This window comes from Balaenoptera borealis (assembly GCF_965194805.1).
Source record: "Balaenoptera borealis genome assembly, chromosome: 9".
Taxonomy (NCBI): domain Eukaryota; kingdom Metazoa; phylum Chordata; class Mammalia; order Artiodactyla; family Balaenopteridae; genus Balaenoptera; species Balaenoptera borealis.
Genome location: NC_138873.1, coordinates 48,158,960 through 48,178,290, shown reverse-complemented (window position 1 = coordinate 48,178,290; position 19,331 = coordinate 48,158,960). Strand labels below are relative to the sequence as shown.

At 37.3% G+C, this 19,331-nt stretch overlaps 1 protein-coding gene across 4 annotated transcripts; it reads left to right on the top strand.

Moving 5' to 3' along the window:
- The first annotated feature begins 22 nt into the window (after nucleotides 1-22).
- On the top strand, nucleotides 23-12,293 carry FAM229B (family with sequence similarity 229 member B). Of its 4 annotated transcripts, none has more exons than XM_082404917.1 (4): nucleotides 23-158; nucleotides 8,916-9,018; nucleotides 10,766-10,904; nucleotides 12,071-12,293. In XM_082404917.1, exons 3-4 carry the CDS (start codon nucleotides 10,780-10,782, stop codon nucleotides 12,186-12,188), a joined length of 243 nt encoding a protein of 80 aa, XP_082261043.1. In that variant the 5' UTR covers nucleotides 23-158; nucleotides 8,916-9,018; nucleotides 10,766-10,779; the 3' UTR covers nucleotides 12,189-12,293. The 4 variants fall into 4 exon arrangements, with proteins under 4 accessions (XP_082261043.1, XP_082261041.1, XP_082261042.1 ...); XM_082404915.1 differs by having other exon boundaries at nucleotides 26-158; nucleotides 8,916-9,075; XM_082404916.1 differs by having other exon boundaries at nucleotides 38-158; nucleotides 8,919-9,075.
- The last annotated feature ends 7,038 nt before the right edge of the window (nucleotides 12,294-19,331 follow it).

Genomic DNA, 19,331 nt, shown 5'->3' with positions numbered 1-19,331 from the left:
CTCTGCTCTAGCTTCAGTCTAAGATTTTACGTCCGAAGGCCGCGCAAGTGCACTTGCGTCTCACCGTTACCATAGCGACTGGTCCTCCCGACAGCAGATCTTCGCTGCCTTGTAAACATCTGAGCAACTGCAGCTCCGGAGGCCGGGGTCACTGGCGGGTAACTAGGCTTTGGCGTGGGATTTTAAAACATGTGTCTTTAAAGCTGTTTATGATCTATCAGAGGTTCAGTCTCCGTTTACAGTCTCAATACCTGGGGCGGCGGGTCAAATTCCGTTCATTCCAATTTCTCCGGACTCTGCGTTAATCTATTCAACAAGTCCTTTGTTCTAATAGAAAATAATGTCGATGAGCACAAAGAAACCCCAAATAGACGTGTCAGGGTACAACCGAAACTAGGTGGTTATACAGATTGACAAAAATGGCGCTTCAGAGGCCCAACCAGTGTATGTTGAAGCTGTATGCTCCCAACATTAACTTCTAGGCCCTCTGCAGGATTCAAAAGAAATTAAGACATAGATCCAGCTCCAGACGGCTTACAATCTGATTGAAGATACACACGAAATACTCAAAAAATTGTGACGATTTTGTGGCGCTAAGTGTAATAGGATTCAATAGAAGTCTGATGGAAGAGATGAAATTAAAACTAGGCATTTTATTTATGTACAGTGTTTAGGTGGGACAAAGGAGGAGGAGATTGAAAAATCAGGTATTCCTGAAAACGACCAACTCCTAAAATTTTCAAACATTGAAAAATACTGTAAACTCTTATTGATTAATTTAGACCAGATTTCAATTAAGAACTCAAGCACTTCTTTCGTAAAATTAATATTTTCCACAAAAATTCTGAGGAACTACAAAATACTAGGAAGCCTCCCCCCACCAAAAAAAAGTTAAAATTACATGTGCAACTAATGTGTGGTAATAGGAATTGTAATATTCGATTGTTTGGAACACCTTATTCCCCTACCAATACAAATAATAGTTGTTACTATATCTCTGATATCTGGTAAGTTTGAAGTTGCAATGGGTGGTTTATGAGGCTGAGGCTTTCCCACATTTCCATTTAGATGTTTTTCACCTTATTACTCACATATCTTATGATTAATAGGTAACTTTTAGTCAATAATTTTTTGCATTTGCTGGATTTAACTCTTAACTGCTTATTAGTGAGCATGGAGTCAGTGTTAGAGGTGCAGTCAGGTTCCCCTAACACTTCACTTAGGTCTTAACATTAAAGTCCTAAAGTCTGGGGCTTCTAAAATTTGCAAAGCTTGGTCCAGTTTGTGAGTAGATCTGTATCTGTGAGCTACGGTGCCAGCTCATCTGGTATTCTGGCCTCTGCAGAGCTCTACCCTTCATGCAGTGGTTAGGTCCTAGTCATGACTCCCTAGAGGTCATACATGGGAACAGAATTAAATTAAGAAAGTTCTAACAAGTCTCACTAAAAACTTCAGTCTGGGGAGAATCAGACTGAGAGAAAATTCTGCTTGAGAGTCAAGGTAGAACCTTACATACCAGCCACTTTAGGACTTCAGTAGAAGCAGAAAAAACATTTTAGAGTTTATACCTCCCAGGAGTCCACCTTGAAGTCATATATCTGAACATATCCTAAAGTTGAATGCACTCCTAATTAGATGGACTGAGACCTCATTGAAAATATTCAACAAACTTTCAGAAGAGCAAGCTGAACGCAGGCCACCCAGAAGGCTACACACAGCTCTCGTGGAATTCTCTCTGATACACCTCCTCTGATAAAAACACAATGAAAAAGAAAATATGATTTACCTTTCAAACTCTAGCTGTGAGTGGAAGAGCAGATTTCAGATAAGTAGGAAAGAAGTCAAGGAGAATTTACCCACAGAATAGCAGAGTATGGTAGATTGGAGTATTGTTCTGAATTCTTTACTCTCTCCCTTTGCACATGACTGTGCAGTACCTCCTGGAATAGGGGTGTAGGCAGAGTATACGTCTTTGTCCTATTGGTCAGGCTTGGTCAGGTGGCTTGCTTTGACCAGTGGAATGATGTCAGGTATCAAAAGTTTTAGGTGTGCTTGCATGCTTTTGCCTCTTGGTCTTTGCTATTTTTCGTAAGAAAAACTACCTCAGGTGGCTGCTGTTTCCAAAATGATGAAGACATGTGCATCAGATCTGAATCTGCATCTCAGTTGAAATGTGGAGTACTGCTAATCCTAGCCAAACCCAGGAGAGGCAAGTGGAGAGCAGCTGAACAGCAGTCTCTCCACAGTCTTAATAAGAAAAAAGGTTTTTGGTTGAAGCTGTGAGATTTTGGGGTGCAATAGTATTGGAGCAATAGCTGTCTAACACACCATGCAAATAGATTGGGCAAAATTTTATATGTTAAATGTGAGCAAGAGGAAAACATCATTGAAAATTATGCAGACTACTCCTGTAAAAGGAAGGAAGGATGGAAGGAAAATAGCATGTAAAAGATGAATGAAGTACATGACCTGTAAAACCTAACCTAAGGGGAAAAAAGAAAATTCATATAATTTTTGTGCTGTAGAGGAACTTATTAATAATAAGAATATGAATTTGGTAGTACAGGAACTTAAAGACAAGATGCTAAAATAATGTATTGAGGGCTGAGTCTTGCCTTGTTTTTTTCACTACTATATCCTTAGTATTTAGAACTTTGCCTGGTGTACTATAGGTAATCAATAAATATTTGGTGAATAAATGAACTAAAATGGAAATAAAAGAGAAAGGAAACTAAAGACCAAAACATGTTAAAGGACTAATGAATAATTAGAAGCGCAGAGAAGCAGACTAGAGAGCTGAAAATCAAATTACTGATTAGAAGAAAGGCTTGAGATAATCACAGAGAACACTGAGGCAAAGGACAAAGGTATAATAGCTCTTGGAAGATAATATATGTGAAACAGATAAAGATGGTTCAACATAAGATTAATAAGTGCCCCTGAAATAGAGAACACAGCAAATTGAAGAAGAAATGTTCTTATTGATATAAAAAATAATACAGGAGGAAAAATCTATAGATTAAAAGCATATACCATGTTACATGGAATAATTTCTATAGAGCAGTTAACACTAAGGGATATACCCTGGTTCAGTTACTCAGTTTTCAGAATAAAGAAAGAATTCTTTAGGTACACAGGCAAGAAACAAAAGTTGGGGGGCGGCATGGAGAAAAAACAATTAGGCTCCTTTAGATTCATCTATAGTACATTTAGTACTGGACGACATTACAAAGATGCTACAAATTTCGGAGAAGGAATAAAATGTGTTCCAAGGAAAATATACTCCTGTAGCTTTCAAAGTTGTCATTTAAATATACTTTGAATTTGTGGGCACTCTATCAATTTTTATTCCTGCTTGCACACTGCATTTCTGAGCCCATCTCTTTGTCATATAACTTGACAAACACAGCCAACAGCAGCTAACATGTTATTGGCATTCTGTCTTCCAACCTCTTCACCTAGCATTCACCAGCAAATCATCTGCTTTCTAGGTTATCACAGAGTTTTCCAAAGATTTTTCCAATAGGTTTGCCACTGAATAGCATAGACAACTATCCTCTCAGTTTCCAATAACAATTTTCTTGACACTCACTGCTTGACCACTATGCTGGTGACTTATATTTTATGTTTTTGTTATGGCAGTACCTAAGTCTGGACCTAAGTCTGTATAAGTCAGGATAAATTTTATTATGCTGTGGTAACAGCCAACCCCCAAATCTCAGTGGTGTAAAACAACAGTTGTTTATTTTTTGCACATGATACATGTCCATTGGAGGGGGGAGTCTGGTGGCTATGCTTTATGTTATCTTCACCCTGGCACCCAAGTTGCTGAGCTACCACTATTTGATAATTCCTGGTTTTTGTGGCAAAGAGAAAGACAACTCAGGAGGGTCTTGTACTGCAATTAATGGCTGCTGTTAATTTACTGGCCAAAACTAGTCACATGGGCTCCAAGTAATCATAAGGGGACCAAGAATTACAATCTCTGGAAGACAGAAAGCCAGAAATATTTGATGAACAACATTTGTAAGTTCATCACAAGCACTCTCAAACATGACACCAAAACACAGTATCTGTGGTAGGCAGCCTCTCAGATGGTACCCAGTGATCTCTGCCTCCTAGTTTTTTTTGAACTTCTCTACAGATGATCTGCCTCCTATTTTTGTGTAATCACCTCCCATTGAGTCTGGGCTGGACCTAGTGGTTTCTTTCTAATGAATAGCATCCAAACACAGCCCAGCAGCCATCCTGAGTTGGGGAGACAGAGGAACGAAGACAAGAATGACAGCAGACTTTCTTGTTGGAAACAATGCAAGCCGAAAAACACTGTAGAAGAATATTTAAAGTCCTTAAAAAAAAACCCACAAAATTGTTGACCTAGGATTCTATACCCAGCAAAAAGAATGTTCAAAAATGAAGATGAAGTAAAAACATTCAAAAGGTGAATGAATTAATCACCAGAAGTCCAAAACTTAAATGAAAACCTTCAGATAAAAGGAAAATTATGTTGGATGGAAATCTGGACCTACTCAAGGGGATAAGAACACTGAAAATGATAAATATGTGGGTAGATATAAAAGACTTCTCTTGAAAAATTTCCTAAAGAGATGATTGCTTAAAGAAGAACTAATAATAATGTGCTGTGGGGTTTATGGTATACGTAGATGTAAAGTACGTGACGACAAAGTAATACAGGGTGTGAGGGGGAAATAGAATATATTCTTGTAATTTTCTTGTGTTGGAAGTGGTATAATGTTATTGAAGGCAGACTGAAAAGTTAAAGATGTATACCATAAACCCTAAAGTAACCCAAAGCAAAGCAAAACAAAACAACATGCGAGTTTGTATAGCGATGAACCAATAATGGAGATAATATAGATTCATAAAATATATTCAGCTGTTTCAAAAGTACAGAATAAGAACAAAAGGGGAACAAAAACTGATGGCACAGAGTACAAATAGTAAGAAGGCAGATTTACATTCAATCATATCTATTGCATTACATCAAAACACCCTAATTTAAAAGTCAGAGATCATCAGAGTAGATTTGTAAAAAGCAAGACTCAGCTATATACTGTTTATAAGAAAGCTACATCAGGGCTTCCCTGGTGGTTGAGTATCCACCTGCCAGTGCAGGGGACACGGGTTTGATCCCTGGTCCGGGAAGATCCGTCATGGTGCGGAGCAGCTAAGCCCCTGTGCCACAACTACTGAGCCTGCGCTCTAGAGCCCACGAGCCACAACTACTGAGCCCACATGCCACAACTACTGAAGCCCGCGCGCCTAGAGCCCGTACTCTGCAACAAGAGAAGCCACCACGATGAGAAGCCCGTGAACCGCAATGAAGAGTAGCTCCCACTCGCTGCAACCAGAGAAAAGCCGGCATGCAGCAACAAAGACCCAACACAGCCAGAAACAATAAATAAATAAAATAAAATAATAAAAAAAGAAAGAAAGCTACATCAAATATAAAGTTTGAAACTAAAAATATAGGAACATTATATGAACACTAACGAATACAAAGTAGCTATATAAATTTTAGACAAAGAGCAAAGAATACTACTAGCGATAAAGATATTTTATAATAATAAAAATATAAATTCATCAAGAGTACATAATGCTACTAAAAATTCATGTACCTAATGAGTTTCAAAATACGTGAAGCAAACACTGGCAGAATAGAAAAGAGAAACAGATATTCATAATTATAGTTGGAGATTGCAACATCTTTATTTCAATAATTGATAAACAAGTATACAGAGAATGAGTAAGAATGCAGAAGACTTGAACAACTCTGTCAACCAATTACGTGTATAGAATACGTCACCCAACAACAGCAAGATACACATTCTTTTCAGTGTACATAGAACATTTACCAAGATAGTCCTTATTCTGGCCATAAACAGGTCTCAATAAATTTAAAAGAATTAACATAATACAAAGAATGTTCTCTGTTAACAATGGAATCTAAGAAATCAGTAACAGAGAAATAGCTGGAATATTCCCAAATATTTGAAAACAAAATATCATAGTTCTAAATAACCCATTGGTCAAAGAAGAAACCAAAAAGGAAAATTTTAACTGAAGGAAATAAAAATAACAAAATTTCAAAATTTGTGAAATGAAGCTAAAGTACTGCTTTGATGGAGATTTATAGAATTAAATACTTACGTTAAGAAGATCAAATCAATGACCTAAGCTTCCATTTTAAGAAACTAGACGAAGAAAAGCAAATTAAACCCAAAGTAAACAGGAAAAAAGGAAATACTAAAGATTGGAGTTGAAATCGAATAAATAGAAAACAGAAAATTAATAGAGGAAAAAAATCACTGAAACCTAAATATGTTTCCCAGGAGATTAAAATTCTTTTGTGGGCTCCCTTGCTCATAAGGTAAAGTCTAAAATCTTTAACTGGGGTTCATGTTCCTGCTTGATTTAGCCTCTACTTATTCTCTCTGACCTGGTTTCTTTTTTATTTTCTCTGCTGTGGTTATGCTGGCCTTTCAGATTTTCTGTTGTCCTTTCTACTGGCACAGGACCATTGCACATGCTGTTTCCTCTGTTTGCCCCCTTCCCAACTGTCTCAGTGTCTTTGCTTCCTACCCACTTCCACCTAGTTAATGCCTACTCGTCCTTTAGATTTAGTGCTAATCTAGAGCATACCCTACCCTAACTTGTAAACTCCATTAGGGCAGACACTGTATTTGTTTTGCTCAATATTTTACCTTCAGTACTTAACACATGCCTTGCTTATGGTGGATTATCAGCAAATATTTGTGGTATGAATAAAGTAATTCTAATAATGGATATTTTCTTAGGATATGACCAGTCCAAACATTACTCTTTTTCTGTATCTCATGAATCAATATCCTGAAGATTGAAAGATCACTATTCTTGCACTTATGAGAATTAAGAGAGAGTATTTAGAGATTTCACCATTTTTTTTTTCACTATTTATACTTCACCTATTCATCCATTCCCCTGTGAAGATCTGCTGTAGAGTCAAGTTTATTTTATCTTCTGATGTATATACTCTAGTGCTGGATAGTTCCATCATTAAGGCTACTTTTTGGTTTGTCTCACTGTATCATCCATATTAAAGAAGAACCTTGGCACAACTTGTGCCAAATAAACTAGTTTAAAATGATGGTAAATTGGGGGAATTTAAGAATATTTCACATGCGAATATTTGCTTTGCAGCTTAAAGATAGTATATCAGTGATTAAAAAGTGAAATCAATGCCTCAACACTCTGATTGAAATTTTGTACCCCAGCCGTTGGCTTTTTACTCCTCAAAACAACTCTATGATGTAGAAATTAATACCATTTTACAAACTTTTAGTGACTTGCTCAGTCTCAGAGTTAACACGGTGTTCGAATTTAAACCTAACTCCGAGGCGCTAACCCACCGTTTTCGCACTGCCACCCACACAGAAAATTCAAACTATTAAAAAAATGTTGCGGGCTTCCCTGGTGGCGCAGTGGTTGAGAATCTGCCTGCCAATGCAGGGGACACGGGTTCGAGCCCTGGTCTGGGAAGATCCCACATGCCGCGGAGCAACTAGGCCCGTGAGCCACAACTACTGAGCCTGCGCGTCTGGAGCTTGTGCTCCACAAGAGAGGCCGCGATAGTGAAGAGGCCCGCGCACCGCGATGAAGAGTGGCCCCCACTTGCCGCAACTAGAGGAAGCCCTCGCACAGAAACGAAGACCCAACACAGCCAAAAATAAATATAAAAATAAATAAATAAATAAGAGCCTTCCCTAAAATTAAAAAAAAAAAAAAAATGTTGCCATACTAAGCGTCAAATGTTTAGGTCCTAGTGACATATTAGCTAACAATGACCAGCAATTATTTCAGTTTGTCTGACTGTGACACAGTCAGTTAAATGATTTCTCTAAGCTAAGATTGTGATCAACTCTTCACAGCACCCTAGTAAGAAAGAGAAGGTAGAGTTCAGCTTTTATCTAACATCAACTTAATTATGTAAAATGCTAATTTCCTATTACATAAAGCATATGAAAACAGAACAGTGGGAACTTAGCATAAAATGTAGGTAGTAAAAAAGATTTTCATTAAATGTGAAAAATGCTCATTAGCATTTAATAGTTCAGTCATCAGCTAAGAAAACTGAAAAAAAATTGATTAGCTGAAGAGTAATGTTCTGGCTTAAGAGTTAAACTTAAGTATTACATTCAGTGAGGTAAGCTGTTGATATAGAAACTGGGAGAGAAAGGGCAGTCCAGAAGATAAGTTTCAGCTTGTTGCTGGAACTACAAATTGAGACATTTTATGCTCTAGCAGGTAGGGAACTAAATGAAAGAATCTCTGATGTCATAATTCCTGGGTGTCACTGGGATATTTTATCATCATTCATTTGGTGAAGATGTTATAAACGGAGAACTCAGGGCCCAGGGAACAGAATAGAGAGGACAGTATAAGATGTATTCTTCCTTTCTCATTATTCCTGTCACTTGGGAATTTCAAGCCTCTTTTGAGGAAACAGGAGAGAAGAGGTAGTCCAGGCATTAGAGAGAGGGTTTAGAGAGTCCTACATAGGAAGAACGATAAAGAAATTTGTAAAGGTGCAGTTTGAGGCTTTTGGCATGGGACAAGGACATGGCTAGATTGGGTTAATTTGGGTTATTAGTTAAGGGAAAGTCTGGAAGACAAAGGTAATGAGGAGAATAGGATATAAAGTGAGGAGAATCTCATGTGATTTTGTGCAGATTGATTAGACTGTTGGTTTAGAATAGATACAGATAAAGTAATTCATAGATTAAAATATTTAATGTTGGAAAATAAACAAGGCAATGACAACAAGAATAAAACCTTCACACAAACTTTAGAGACAATTTTTTAGCTAGGTTTCAGCTTGTTGCTGGAGCTATGAATCGTGATATTTTATTTGTTAGCAGGTAGGAAACTATGTGAAAGAATCTTCTGGTGTCAGAATTTCTGGGTGTCACTGGAACATTTGATCATCATTCCTTTGGCAATTCCAGCCTTCTCTGGAAGGTCAGTAGAAGCAATTGATTTATTCACCTCTACAGGAATCAGACTCGGCCTATTTTGGTAAGTCTGTGTATCCTTGATCAAGTTAGCTGAAGCTTAATACTTACATATGATAGCTAGTTATACTAAACCATAGTTTTTACTATGGTTTTACTAACTTGTCATTGAGCATAACACTTTTTTCTTCGATAATGGACACACAGTCTATAACAACTATTATATAATATTCAAATTCCAAAACTTTTAATAATTTAGTTTTATTATTACCACAATAAACACTTACTTATTAGGCATAGAATACTGCCCTAGGCATAAGAAAGTTATAAGACATTTTTCATTTTTCCTGCCCTTTGCTGAAGACATGTAAATTTATACAAGATAGAGCTATTAATTACCCACTGTGTCCCAGACACTGTTCTAGGTATTAAGGATTTAATCACTGGTGACAAAGACAGACATGGAATGGGAGTGGGGGGGACAATGATAAAGCAAAAACATTTACAAAAAAATTAGAGCACTGGTTCTCAACAGGGGGAGATTTTTCTCCCCTTTTCTACCAAGTGATATTTGGCAATGTCTGGAGATATTTTTGTCGCAGCTTTGTGGTGGGGTGCTACTGGCATGTGAGTGAGTGAGTGGAGGCCTTGGATGCTGCAAAACTTCCTACAATGCGCGGGACAGTCTCCTCCCTCCTAAACAAAAAGTTACATGACCCTAAATGTCAATAGTGTCAGAGTTGAGAAATCCTGAATTAGAGCGATGATAACTGTTATAAAGCAGAAGTAGAGTGCTAAGAAAACATATAATGGAGGGGTTATAAAAATCTTCTCCGAGAAAGTGACATTTAAATTCAGACTTAATGAATGAGTTGGACCTAACAAGTAAAGAGTGTGAGCAGTGAGGTGGGGAAGAATTCCAAGCAGAGGCAACAGTAGGCAGTGAGGAGCTTATTTTGTGTAGTTGTGTGTGTGTATGTGTATCATATATATCGTATGTATCTCACATTACATTGCATATGTGTATGTATATATTTAATCATTCTCAGTAGTATCTGCTCAGTAATAGCAGTTAACATTTATTGAGCCTGTACTACATGTTAGGCACTGCATTTCACATGTATTACTTTATTTAATTCCCATTATCACCCTGGAGGTAGATAATATTACTAAGCTCAGTTTATCTTTGAGAAGCATACTTGGTTAAGTACCTTGCCTAAGATCACATAGTTGGGAAGAGCCAGAGCCAGGGTTTGAATCCAGGTCAGTCCAGCTCTTACAAGGCACTTTCTTAACTAATGCACTGTAAATGTAGAGAGGCAGGGGTTAACAAATAATCACCAGGAAGAGAAGGAATAGCTGTAGATATCAGGCAGATGTGAAACTCTTGTACTTCAAAGGAAGACAAGGGTTTAGCTAGGCAGAGAGGCAGTGGGAGCTCAAGCTTGTCAATTGCCATAACCATTCAAAGGAAAACAATTTTTTTTCACATAACATAAATGGACTTCAGTTATGTTAACCATAGGGCACAGTTTACTTTATCATCTAGTTGCTATTTTACATTTGCTCAAGACTTAAAATTGTATGTAAGGGAGAGTTGTATAATAGAGTATTAATGTACTTTTATAGATATTTAAATATGTCGTTTTCAGAATGTTTCTATATGCCTATAGCAAAATTAATATTAAGAATTTCAAAGAACTATTTGAAAACAACTCACCCCCCCTCTCCATTATTTTAACTTTCTAATCTAGGTTTTCAGTGAATTATGCCTTTTCGGTTTGGGATCCAGCCAAGGAGGTTTCCAATGGAAGGGGGAGACCCTTCAGTTGGGCTGGAGCCTGGGCTGAGCTCCAATGCTTCCTGTAACGGGAAAGAGATGTTACCAAGCAGGTAAAAAGTCTTCTTGTCCTAACAACTGAGGAGATGTGTAATGGCTATCATCAATGCAAGCTTTAGCTGACATTCAATTAGTAAGAAAGAAGCCTAGGAGCATTGCTGTTATTAAATTAGTTTTACCAGAGCCTAGGTTTTCTTAGCATAAAGTCTGTATATTGTAAGTCTGAATGATAGACCAATTTTGGGGGGTAAATATTTAGCTAGTTTTTTGTTAATAGTTTCAAGATTATATAACATTCAATCAAATAAGCAAACCTTTAGTGCTATTATGTGCAGGGCACTGTGCTACGCATAAGGCTACAAAATATGAAAAAGACTCAGACCTCAGAGTCAGTGTCACTTTGGCTTTGACTTGACCTTTGGCAGAAGGAGAGTGATATAGAGGTGAAGATTCTATTTTTGCAAAATTGAGGAAAACTATAATAGGATTTATTCCACTTTTCTTCTGTTTACCATAGTACATTGTTTGATTTCTCATGGCTTGGAATTTTCAGAACACAGATTTAAGCTTAATAAGGTAGGTACTTTAAACATCAGAGTTATTCAAGGATAAAATAGGCTACTTCGGGAAATACTGATTTAGTAGTCTTTAGAAATGTTTAAGGTTGGGTTATTATTTGATGGGGATGTTGGAAAGGAAATTCAAGCACTAGGTGTATTTTTAGACTAGATGTTATTTAAGGGCTCTTTTAAACCTGAGATCCTATCAACATTTGAATAGTATGTGGAATAGTATGTTCAGTTTTATATTTTTCCACAAATATTCTAGTTTTTAAATCACTCAACTGGAGTGATTTTAAGGTGCATATATGTATGAATTGCCATAGTATTATCACTTATGTTTACAACTATGCACTCCCCCCTGCCCCACTTTTCTTTGCCATTTAGAAATCCCTGCATACCTTTCAAAAGAACATCTGGAGGGTTATCTTTGTATTTATAAGTTTCTTTTGATTAAATGTATGGCACAACATTTAACAACAATTTCTTTGCAATGTAAGTCTAAAATGTCTGCCTCATTAGTGCCACTGTGTTATATTTTGTGACATTCAGAGATTTCAGAAAGACTTAAAACAGCTGAATATACACTCAAACTTCGGTTCTCTGAAAAAAGTTTCCTTTTTTATATCTAAGTACATGTCATTTGCTCTTTTATTTAGGCAACTCCGAAGATGCCCTGGAAATCATTGCCTGACAATAACTGATGTTCCCATCACTGTCTTTGCAACAATGCGAAAGCCACCTGCACAAAGCAGCAAGGAAATGCATCCTAAATAGCATCATTAAGTCTTTTGTAGAGGTTTGACTAAGTCAAGGGTAATGGACCAGTATCATCTTATGATCTGGTAAGCAAATAAAAGTGGTGGCACCTTTGGATGGTGACAGTAGTTGAAATATTTACTTTTTGTAGAGAAAGACCGGAATGTAGTCTGTAAAACATGTGTAGTGATAAGCCATCAGTTATGTTTGATAGATAAGACAGAATAATATTTCACAATTAGAAAGTGCCTTAGAGATCATCTTGCTCACAGTGGATCATTAATATCAACAATTCACAATGAAGCTTAAGCCACCTTGATTATCAGTCAGGAAGGGCCCATTCTAAATGCTTAACGTGTTTTGGGCTGATTTCCTTTGCTTATTTTTGGGTTGCTACTTAGCTGAATCCTTTCACTTGAATACCCTAAGCCAGTTTCTGTCTTTCTGTCTTTTGATAATGTTCTGCCCAGGAATGATTATATTGGGTGAGAAATGGAGCCCTGTGGGTTATGCATTTTGAAATAATACCCAAGACTGAAGGAAATTCTTAGTCCATGGTTAATCTGCAAAGCATATACACTGCTATCATATGGGAGCTCAGGTTATTGGTTAAATTTATTATAATGAGGTCAAGGCTGTGATTCTAACCCCTATTTTTCCAGGAAAAATGATGTCTCATCATCACACTATTACCTCAAGTCCCAGCCAGTCATCTTGAAATTGTCCACAGTTAGTATTGAGAAACCTCAGATGGATCTTTTTATTTGATTAGACTTAAGGCTCAGTTTTGAGGTGTAGGCCAGCTCTTTCTGTTTTCTTTTTCTTCTTGTAATAGTTCCAAGAAACTCAGCTTGCTTTCTTTTCCTCTTGATGGTTGCCACCCTTCATCCCATGAAATTTTTTTTTCTCCAAAAGACAGACTTTAGTGTCAGATACAGTTTCCCCAGTTTCTTATCTACTTTTCTGCTCCTGAAGATAGATAGATAGATAGATAGATAGATAGATAGATAGATAGATAGATAGATATCAAAGCCTTTTTATGTGAAAGGTTTATTAGCTTATAATTACTTGCACATAGATGCATGTGTGCTACATGAGGTGAAAAGAAAAGCTTTTCATCAGGGATTTATAAATGGAGAAATTCTGAGAGCTCACACAGTGCTAGATGTTTGAATTCCAACCAGCCAGAGTGGAAAGACCTTATTGAACCTGTGGGGCATTGAGTAGAGTCCTCAGGAAGGTCATGTCTTAGTAGGAGGTCTAAACTAGCACTAGATTAAAGGTTAATGTATACTAACTTTAACAAAGTTTAAAAATAAGACTTGAGAGAATCAAGATGATCCATGAGTAACTTAATTATTTGCCAAAAAAAATTTAATACTCCTCAAAGGAAGAGAAAAAAATCCATAAAGGAAATTGCCCAAGGCTGGGGAAAGAATCATGGGAAAGGAGAAAGGAGTAATGAAAAATTCCTCAGAGCTCATACAAGGCTGGGAATAATTAGTGATTCAACCATAGTGGAAAGAGCTTTTAATATATGGAGTAGAGTCCTCAGTGAGATATTGCCTCATTGGTGGTGGGTTTGGAGTGGAGGATAGCTTTAGACTGAAGGCTGCTCTGGACCTGCCCTAACAAAGCTTAAGAGCAAGAGTGGAAAGGGTCAAACTGATTCCAAGTAACTAAATTGCATCCAAGGAGGGAAAAAAAACCCTCACAATTTAAAGAACTACAGTGAAATCCAGCACCAAAAATGTAAAATTCACAATGATTGGTGTCCAATAAAAAATTACCAGGCATGCAAAAAAGAAGGAAAAAGCAGTCCACGGTCAAGAGAATCATTAGTCAATAGAAACAGATTCAGAGTGCTGGATGATAGCATTAGCAGACAAGCTACCACAAGTGTTCAAGTAGTAGATGAAGGCATAATCACCATGAAGAGAGAAATGGAAGGTATAAAACGGACCCAACTGAACTTCTAGTGATGAAAAATACAATATCTGAAATAAAAATGTACACTGAATGGGATCAAGAACAAATTATACACTGGAGAAGAAAAGATTAATGAACTTGAAGACATAGTTATACAAATTATGTTATACAAATGAAATATGAAGGAAAAAAGACTGGAAAAAAGAGCATAAATTTTGTGTTTTAAGAGCAAGCAGTCTAACATATATGTAAGTAGCTTCCCAGAAGGAGGAGGGAGGACAATAGAAAAATACTTGAAGAAATAATGGCCACATTTTTTCCAGATTTGATGAAAACTATAAATTCACAGGTCCAAGTAGCTTAACTGACCCCAAAGAAAATAGACATGAATAAAACAAAACAAACAAAAAGCCATATAATTAAATTGTCTAAAACCCAGGGATAAAGAGAACATCTTAAAACCCAATAGAACAAAAAGGACACATTCATTCAGAGGAACAACAACAACAAAAAGAATGAGAGCACTTTTAATCAGAAAGCATGCAGGCAAGAAGGCAATGAAGTCATATCTTTAAAGTATCTCTCAAAAATGGTGAAGTAAGGACTTTTCATCACCAGCAGATCAGTACTATAAGACATGTTAAAGGAAGTTTTTTCAGGCAGAAAAAAATACTAGATGGAAATTTGTATAAGGAAATAAAGAGCACCAGAAACAGAAAATATGTGGGTAAATATAAAAGACTTTTTCTCATTTTTAAACATTTATTTAACAGGCAAATGACTGTTTAAAGCAAAAAGAATAATAATTTATATAAAAGTATAATGTATGGTAACAATAGCAAAAAAGACAGGAGGAGGAAAATGGAAGTTTACTTTTGTAAGTGTCTTAGATGATTTATGAAATGGCATAATAGTATTTGAAGATTGATTGTGATGAGGTAAATATGTAATTGTAAACTTTAGATTTATCTCTAAAAGCAAACAGTAACAGAGAGCTAATACACCAGTCAGGGAGATTAAATGGAATAAATATCACTCAATTAAGCCTAAAGAAGGCAGGAAAAGAGGAAAAAAGAACACAGATAATAGATGTAAACCAAACCATATTGACATTTGCATTAATTACAAAAGGTGTAAACACTTCAATTAAAAGACAGATTATGAGATTGGCTAGAAAAGAGGATGGTGTCTACATGAACCTATGTTAAGAGTCTCATGCTGTACTGATTGAGCTAACCAGGCACTACATGAACCTACTTTAAATTAAAAGTATAAAAGGATAAAAATAGATATCCCATGTAAACATTAATCAAAAGGAAGTTGGAGTAGCTATATTAATAATAGACAAGAAGATTTTAGAGCAAGGAATACTACCAGAAATAAAGAGGGACATTTCATTGATGATAAAAGGGTCATACAATCTTAAATGTTATGCAGAGCTTCAAAGTACATGAATCAAAAACTGATGGAAAGAAAAAATAACTCCACATTTATAGCTTAACATTTTTCAACAACTGGTAGTAGAACAACAGTACAGCAGAATACTATACATTCTTTTCAAGCACACATGGAAAATTTACCAAGAATAGACCATGTTATAGGCAACGAAACAAAGTATGCAGAGTGTGCAAAGTACGTTCCACAACAGAATTAAATTCGGATTCAACAAAAAAATGTCTGGAGACTCTCCAAATATTGGAATACTAAATGAAACACTTTCAAACAACTCATGAATAAAAGAAGAAATTACAGGAGAAATTAGAAAGTATTTTGAACTGAATGAAAATGAAAACAACACATCAAATGCATGGGGTACAACTAAAGTAGTGCTTAGAATTAAAGCCTTAAATTCTTTCATCAGAAAAGAAGAAATGTCGGGGAATTCTCTGGTGGTCCAGTGGTTAGGACTCCAAGCTTCCACTGCAGGGGGCATGGGTTCAAGCCCTGGTCGGGGAACTGAGATCCCCACATGCTGCATGGTGTGACCAAAAGAAAAAAAAAGAAAAAAGAAATGTCTCAAGTCAGTTAATCTAAACATTAACCTTAAGAAAGAAGAAAAGATGAGCAAACTAAACCCAAAATAAGCAGAAAGAAAGAAATAAGATGAAAAAATTAATGAAATAAAAGACAGGTAAATAATAGAGAATAATCAATGAAACCAAAATCTGGTTCTTTGATAAGACCAATAAAATTGATAACCTCTAGGCAGAATTAACAGGAAAAAAAGGACATAGATTACTGATATCAGGAATGAGAGTGGGACTTCACTGCAAATTTTAAACATTAAGAGGATAAATAGAGTTTTTCACTGGTATGAATTCTTTAGTCTTCTAAGGCTTCTACCTTGAATAAATGCCTTCCCATATTCCTTACATTCCTAGGCAGGAGCTTTCTGTGAAGGGAATATTATAAACAGTCTGAGGGCAACCCTGTGGCATCATGCTTTCATAACCTTCCTTTAGTTTGACATCAGCTCACAAATCATCCATCTTTAGACATGATCATTTGAAAACGTGTTCTCTGAGGTTGCTGAATTAGCTCACTGTAAACTCACTGTGGTCTGGCTGGGCTAGTGAGGCACTCAGTGCTAAGCAGCTACCATCACTACACTTCCTTCCTTGAGGGATTCAGTTGCTATTCTTCTGGTTGGTAGTGTCATGTTACATTCCTCTTCGGTGTGAGCCTCTCTGTCACATGATTTGGCAGATTAGCAGGCTTTCACCCCTAAAACTCATCTATGCTCTGCCCACCCCATCCTGCCCCCTAGCAGTATCCTCTGTGAATGGTGTCCTCTGGTGTTGTGAAGTTTATAAACTGAGTGGCCTTATCCATGGTAGCCAATCTTTTCCTCTACTTTTCAGGACTTGAAAGGTTACCAAAGACTTGAGGGAATGCTTCTTGTCTCTCTGATCAGCTATGCCATTTTTTCCCCTAGTCTTCTCTCCATATCTTCAGGCAAATCAGAGATCCCTGGGGCTTAGGGGAACCCAAGTGGAGAAGTCAGTATCACTTTTTCCTTTCTGAAGATTGCCAGGCACTTTGTAAGTGATTGCCTTGGGAGGTGAGATGAGGGGGTAACTTTTATGGAAACTTGGCTTTCCTGAAATTTACTCAAAGGATATTTATTGAGCCTATACCTACATGCCAGGCATTGTTCTAGGCTCTTACAACACATCATTGGATGACAGACAAAAATTCGTGGAACTTAAATTCTGGAGTGCCTCTTCTGTTGCCTTTATACAGACTGTGTGTGTGTGTGTGTGTGTGTGTGTGTGTGTGTGTGTGTGTGTGATTTGTATGTAGTGTGTTGGGGGCATTGTGGTTTTACATTGCTGGTTATACTGAAATGACTTCTTTGAGCCAGTCCTAAAGAGAAGGAATTGGCTTCACACCTCAAAGTTTGGTGAACCTAAAATGTGTATTTACTGCTTTATGGTCCTAGTTATAGGCTGTAGTCACCAATTAAGGTAAGCAAAGACCCTACTTAACACCCTATGCTACCATGCTATGTACAAGGAAGTGGGAGCCCAGGGAACAGAAATAGCCCAGTGTCTTCTGAGATGCCCCCTTACAAACTGTGGGCTGAGAACTGAGGTGGTTCTTACTGGACAAAGGGTAGGTGGATATATATTATTCTATGTTTACAGAATGGGAAGTATGTGTCTATAAATGTGTATGGTAAACACTTAAAACCATTCTTCTAGGTAAGATCATTTTGGCTTCAGCTATTATTGCTATGGGCTTGATTCTTTCTGTGTTTCCCAATTCACAATTTCAAGAGAAAATTTTCAGTTGTTGGAACTCATCTTTTCATACCACCAGATAATGGGATGTTGCTTCACTGGAAAGCAATAGGATGGTGCCCTCACCCAATCAGCTGTGGCCATGAGAGGAGGAAGTGGGATACAGGCCCAAATAAGGCTGCTTCTTCAAACTGGGGCTATGGGAGGCCTCTTGATTTCAAAGGTGCTCTGAACTGGCAGGTGCCATGAATGACAACTAGTCAAAATTACTCTGAACATCCAATCTATATTTCTATGTATGAAGTTCCAATATACTATGATTAACTAAAAGACAGGAAATCATACTTCTTTCTCCCTAGACAGAAGTTGAGAGAAGATGGGGTCCCATCTAAGAACTGAACCAAGCTCTTATAAATGGTAAATTCAAGGTTTCAGAAGGTCATTGTGTGGTTAAGAGGGTCAGCAGATATGCGTCAGTATATTCTTACTTGCTGAGCTTAAGAATGTGAAATAATAACTGCAAAGAAGTGGCCCTGTAAATTGCAGAGAAGGTAGAAGAATTTTTGTGGCTTTAGTCTGCATATATGTGAGTCTGCGTACACAATTGCTGTAGCTACTGGAGGTCCAGCCAGGGTCTGGGCCACTGCTGAGGATGAAGGGCATAGAATGGCCCTCTAGGATGTCTCAGGAAAATCTCTTGGAAAAGAAAATGGCAGGCTGTTTCAGAGCTACTGCCTCCATCTTGGGTCTGTTGTAGGGAGGACTGTGAAGGCTTAGTGTGTTTTAAGCATTGGTCCAATCTGTACTGGTTAAGGCCCTAGACTATTGGATTCAGAGTCTTTAGCTCAGAAGCCACATAGGCCCAGAGGCCATATCTCTCAGAAGGTTTTGTTTGGTCAGCCCAGTATTTTGCTCTTGTGATTGCTGTTGTTTTAATTTTAATTAGTTACTAACTGAAAAATCAGGCCATTTCAAGCCCCTCAAATTTCCCATTTCCAGCTTCTTTCGGAAATTTTGGCCCTTTTGATTTTCTCAGTCAGACCCCACCAGCTTCACTCCTTTATGATACCTCTCTGGCTGTATAGGTGGTTGAGTCTGTGACTCCAGCTTTAGAGACCAGTTGAGAGCTGGCCTGAAGGCAGGCAGTCCCCTGGGGGTAGGAAGCAAGGGGACAGTCATACTGCCCCTGGAGGCAGGCAGCAGTCCTATTTCCAATTCTGGCTCCTCAGTCTAGCTGAATGACAGCAGGCGAGTTATTTAACCGTTCTAAATCTCGGGCTTCTCATCTGCAAATGCTACCTCATAGGATTAGTGTGATGATCAAGTGAAATCTGCTTTAATTTAGCTTATTGTGGAGGCTGTCACTTAGTAAGTCCTCTATGAATAGATATTAGCTATTTTTGTTGATCTTCATTATTATTATTAATGTACCTGAGACATGAGGGTAGTAGGGGAATGTAAATAATTACATATATATGTAAGAGATTAT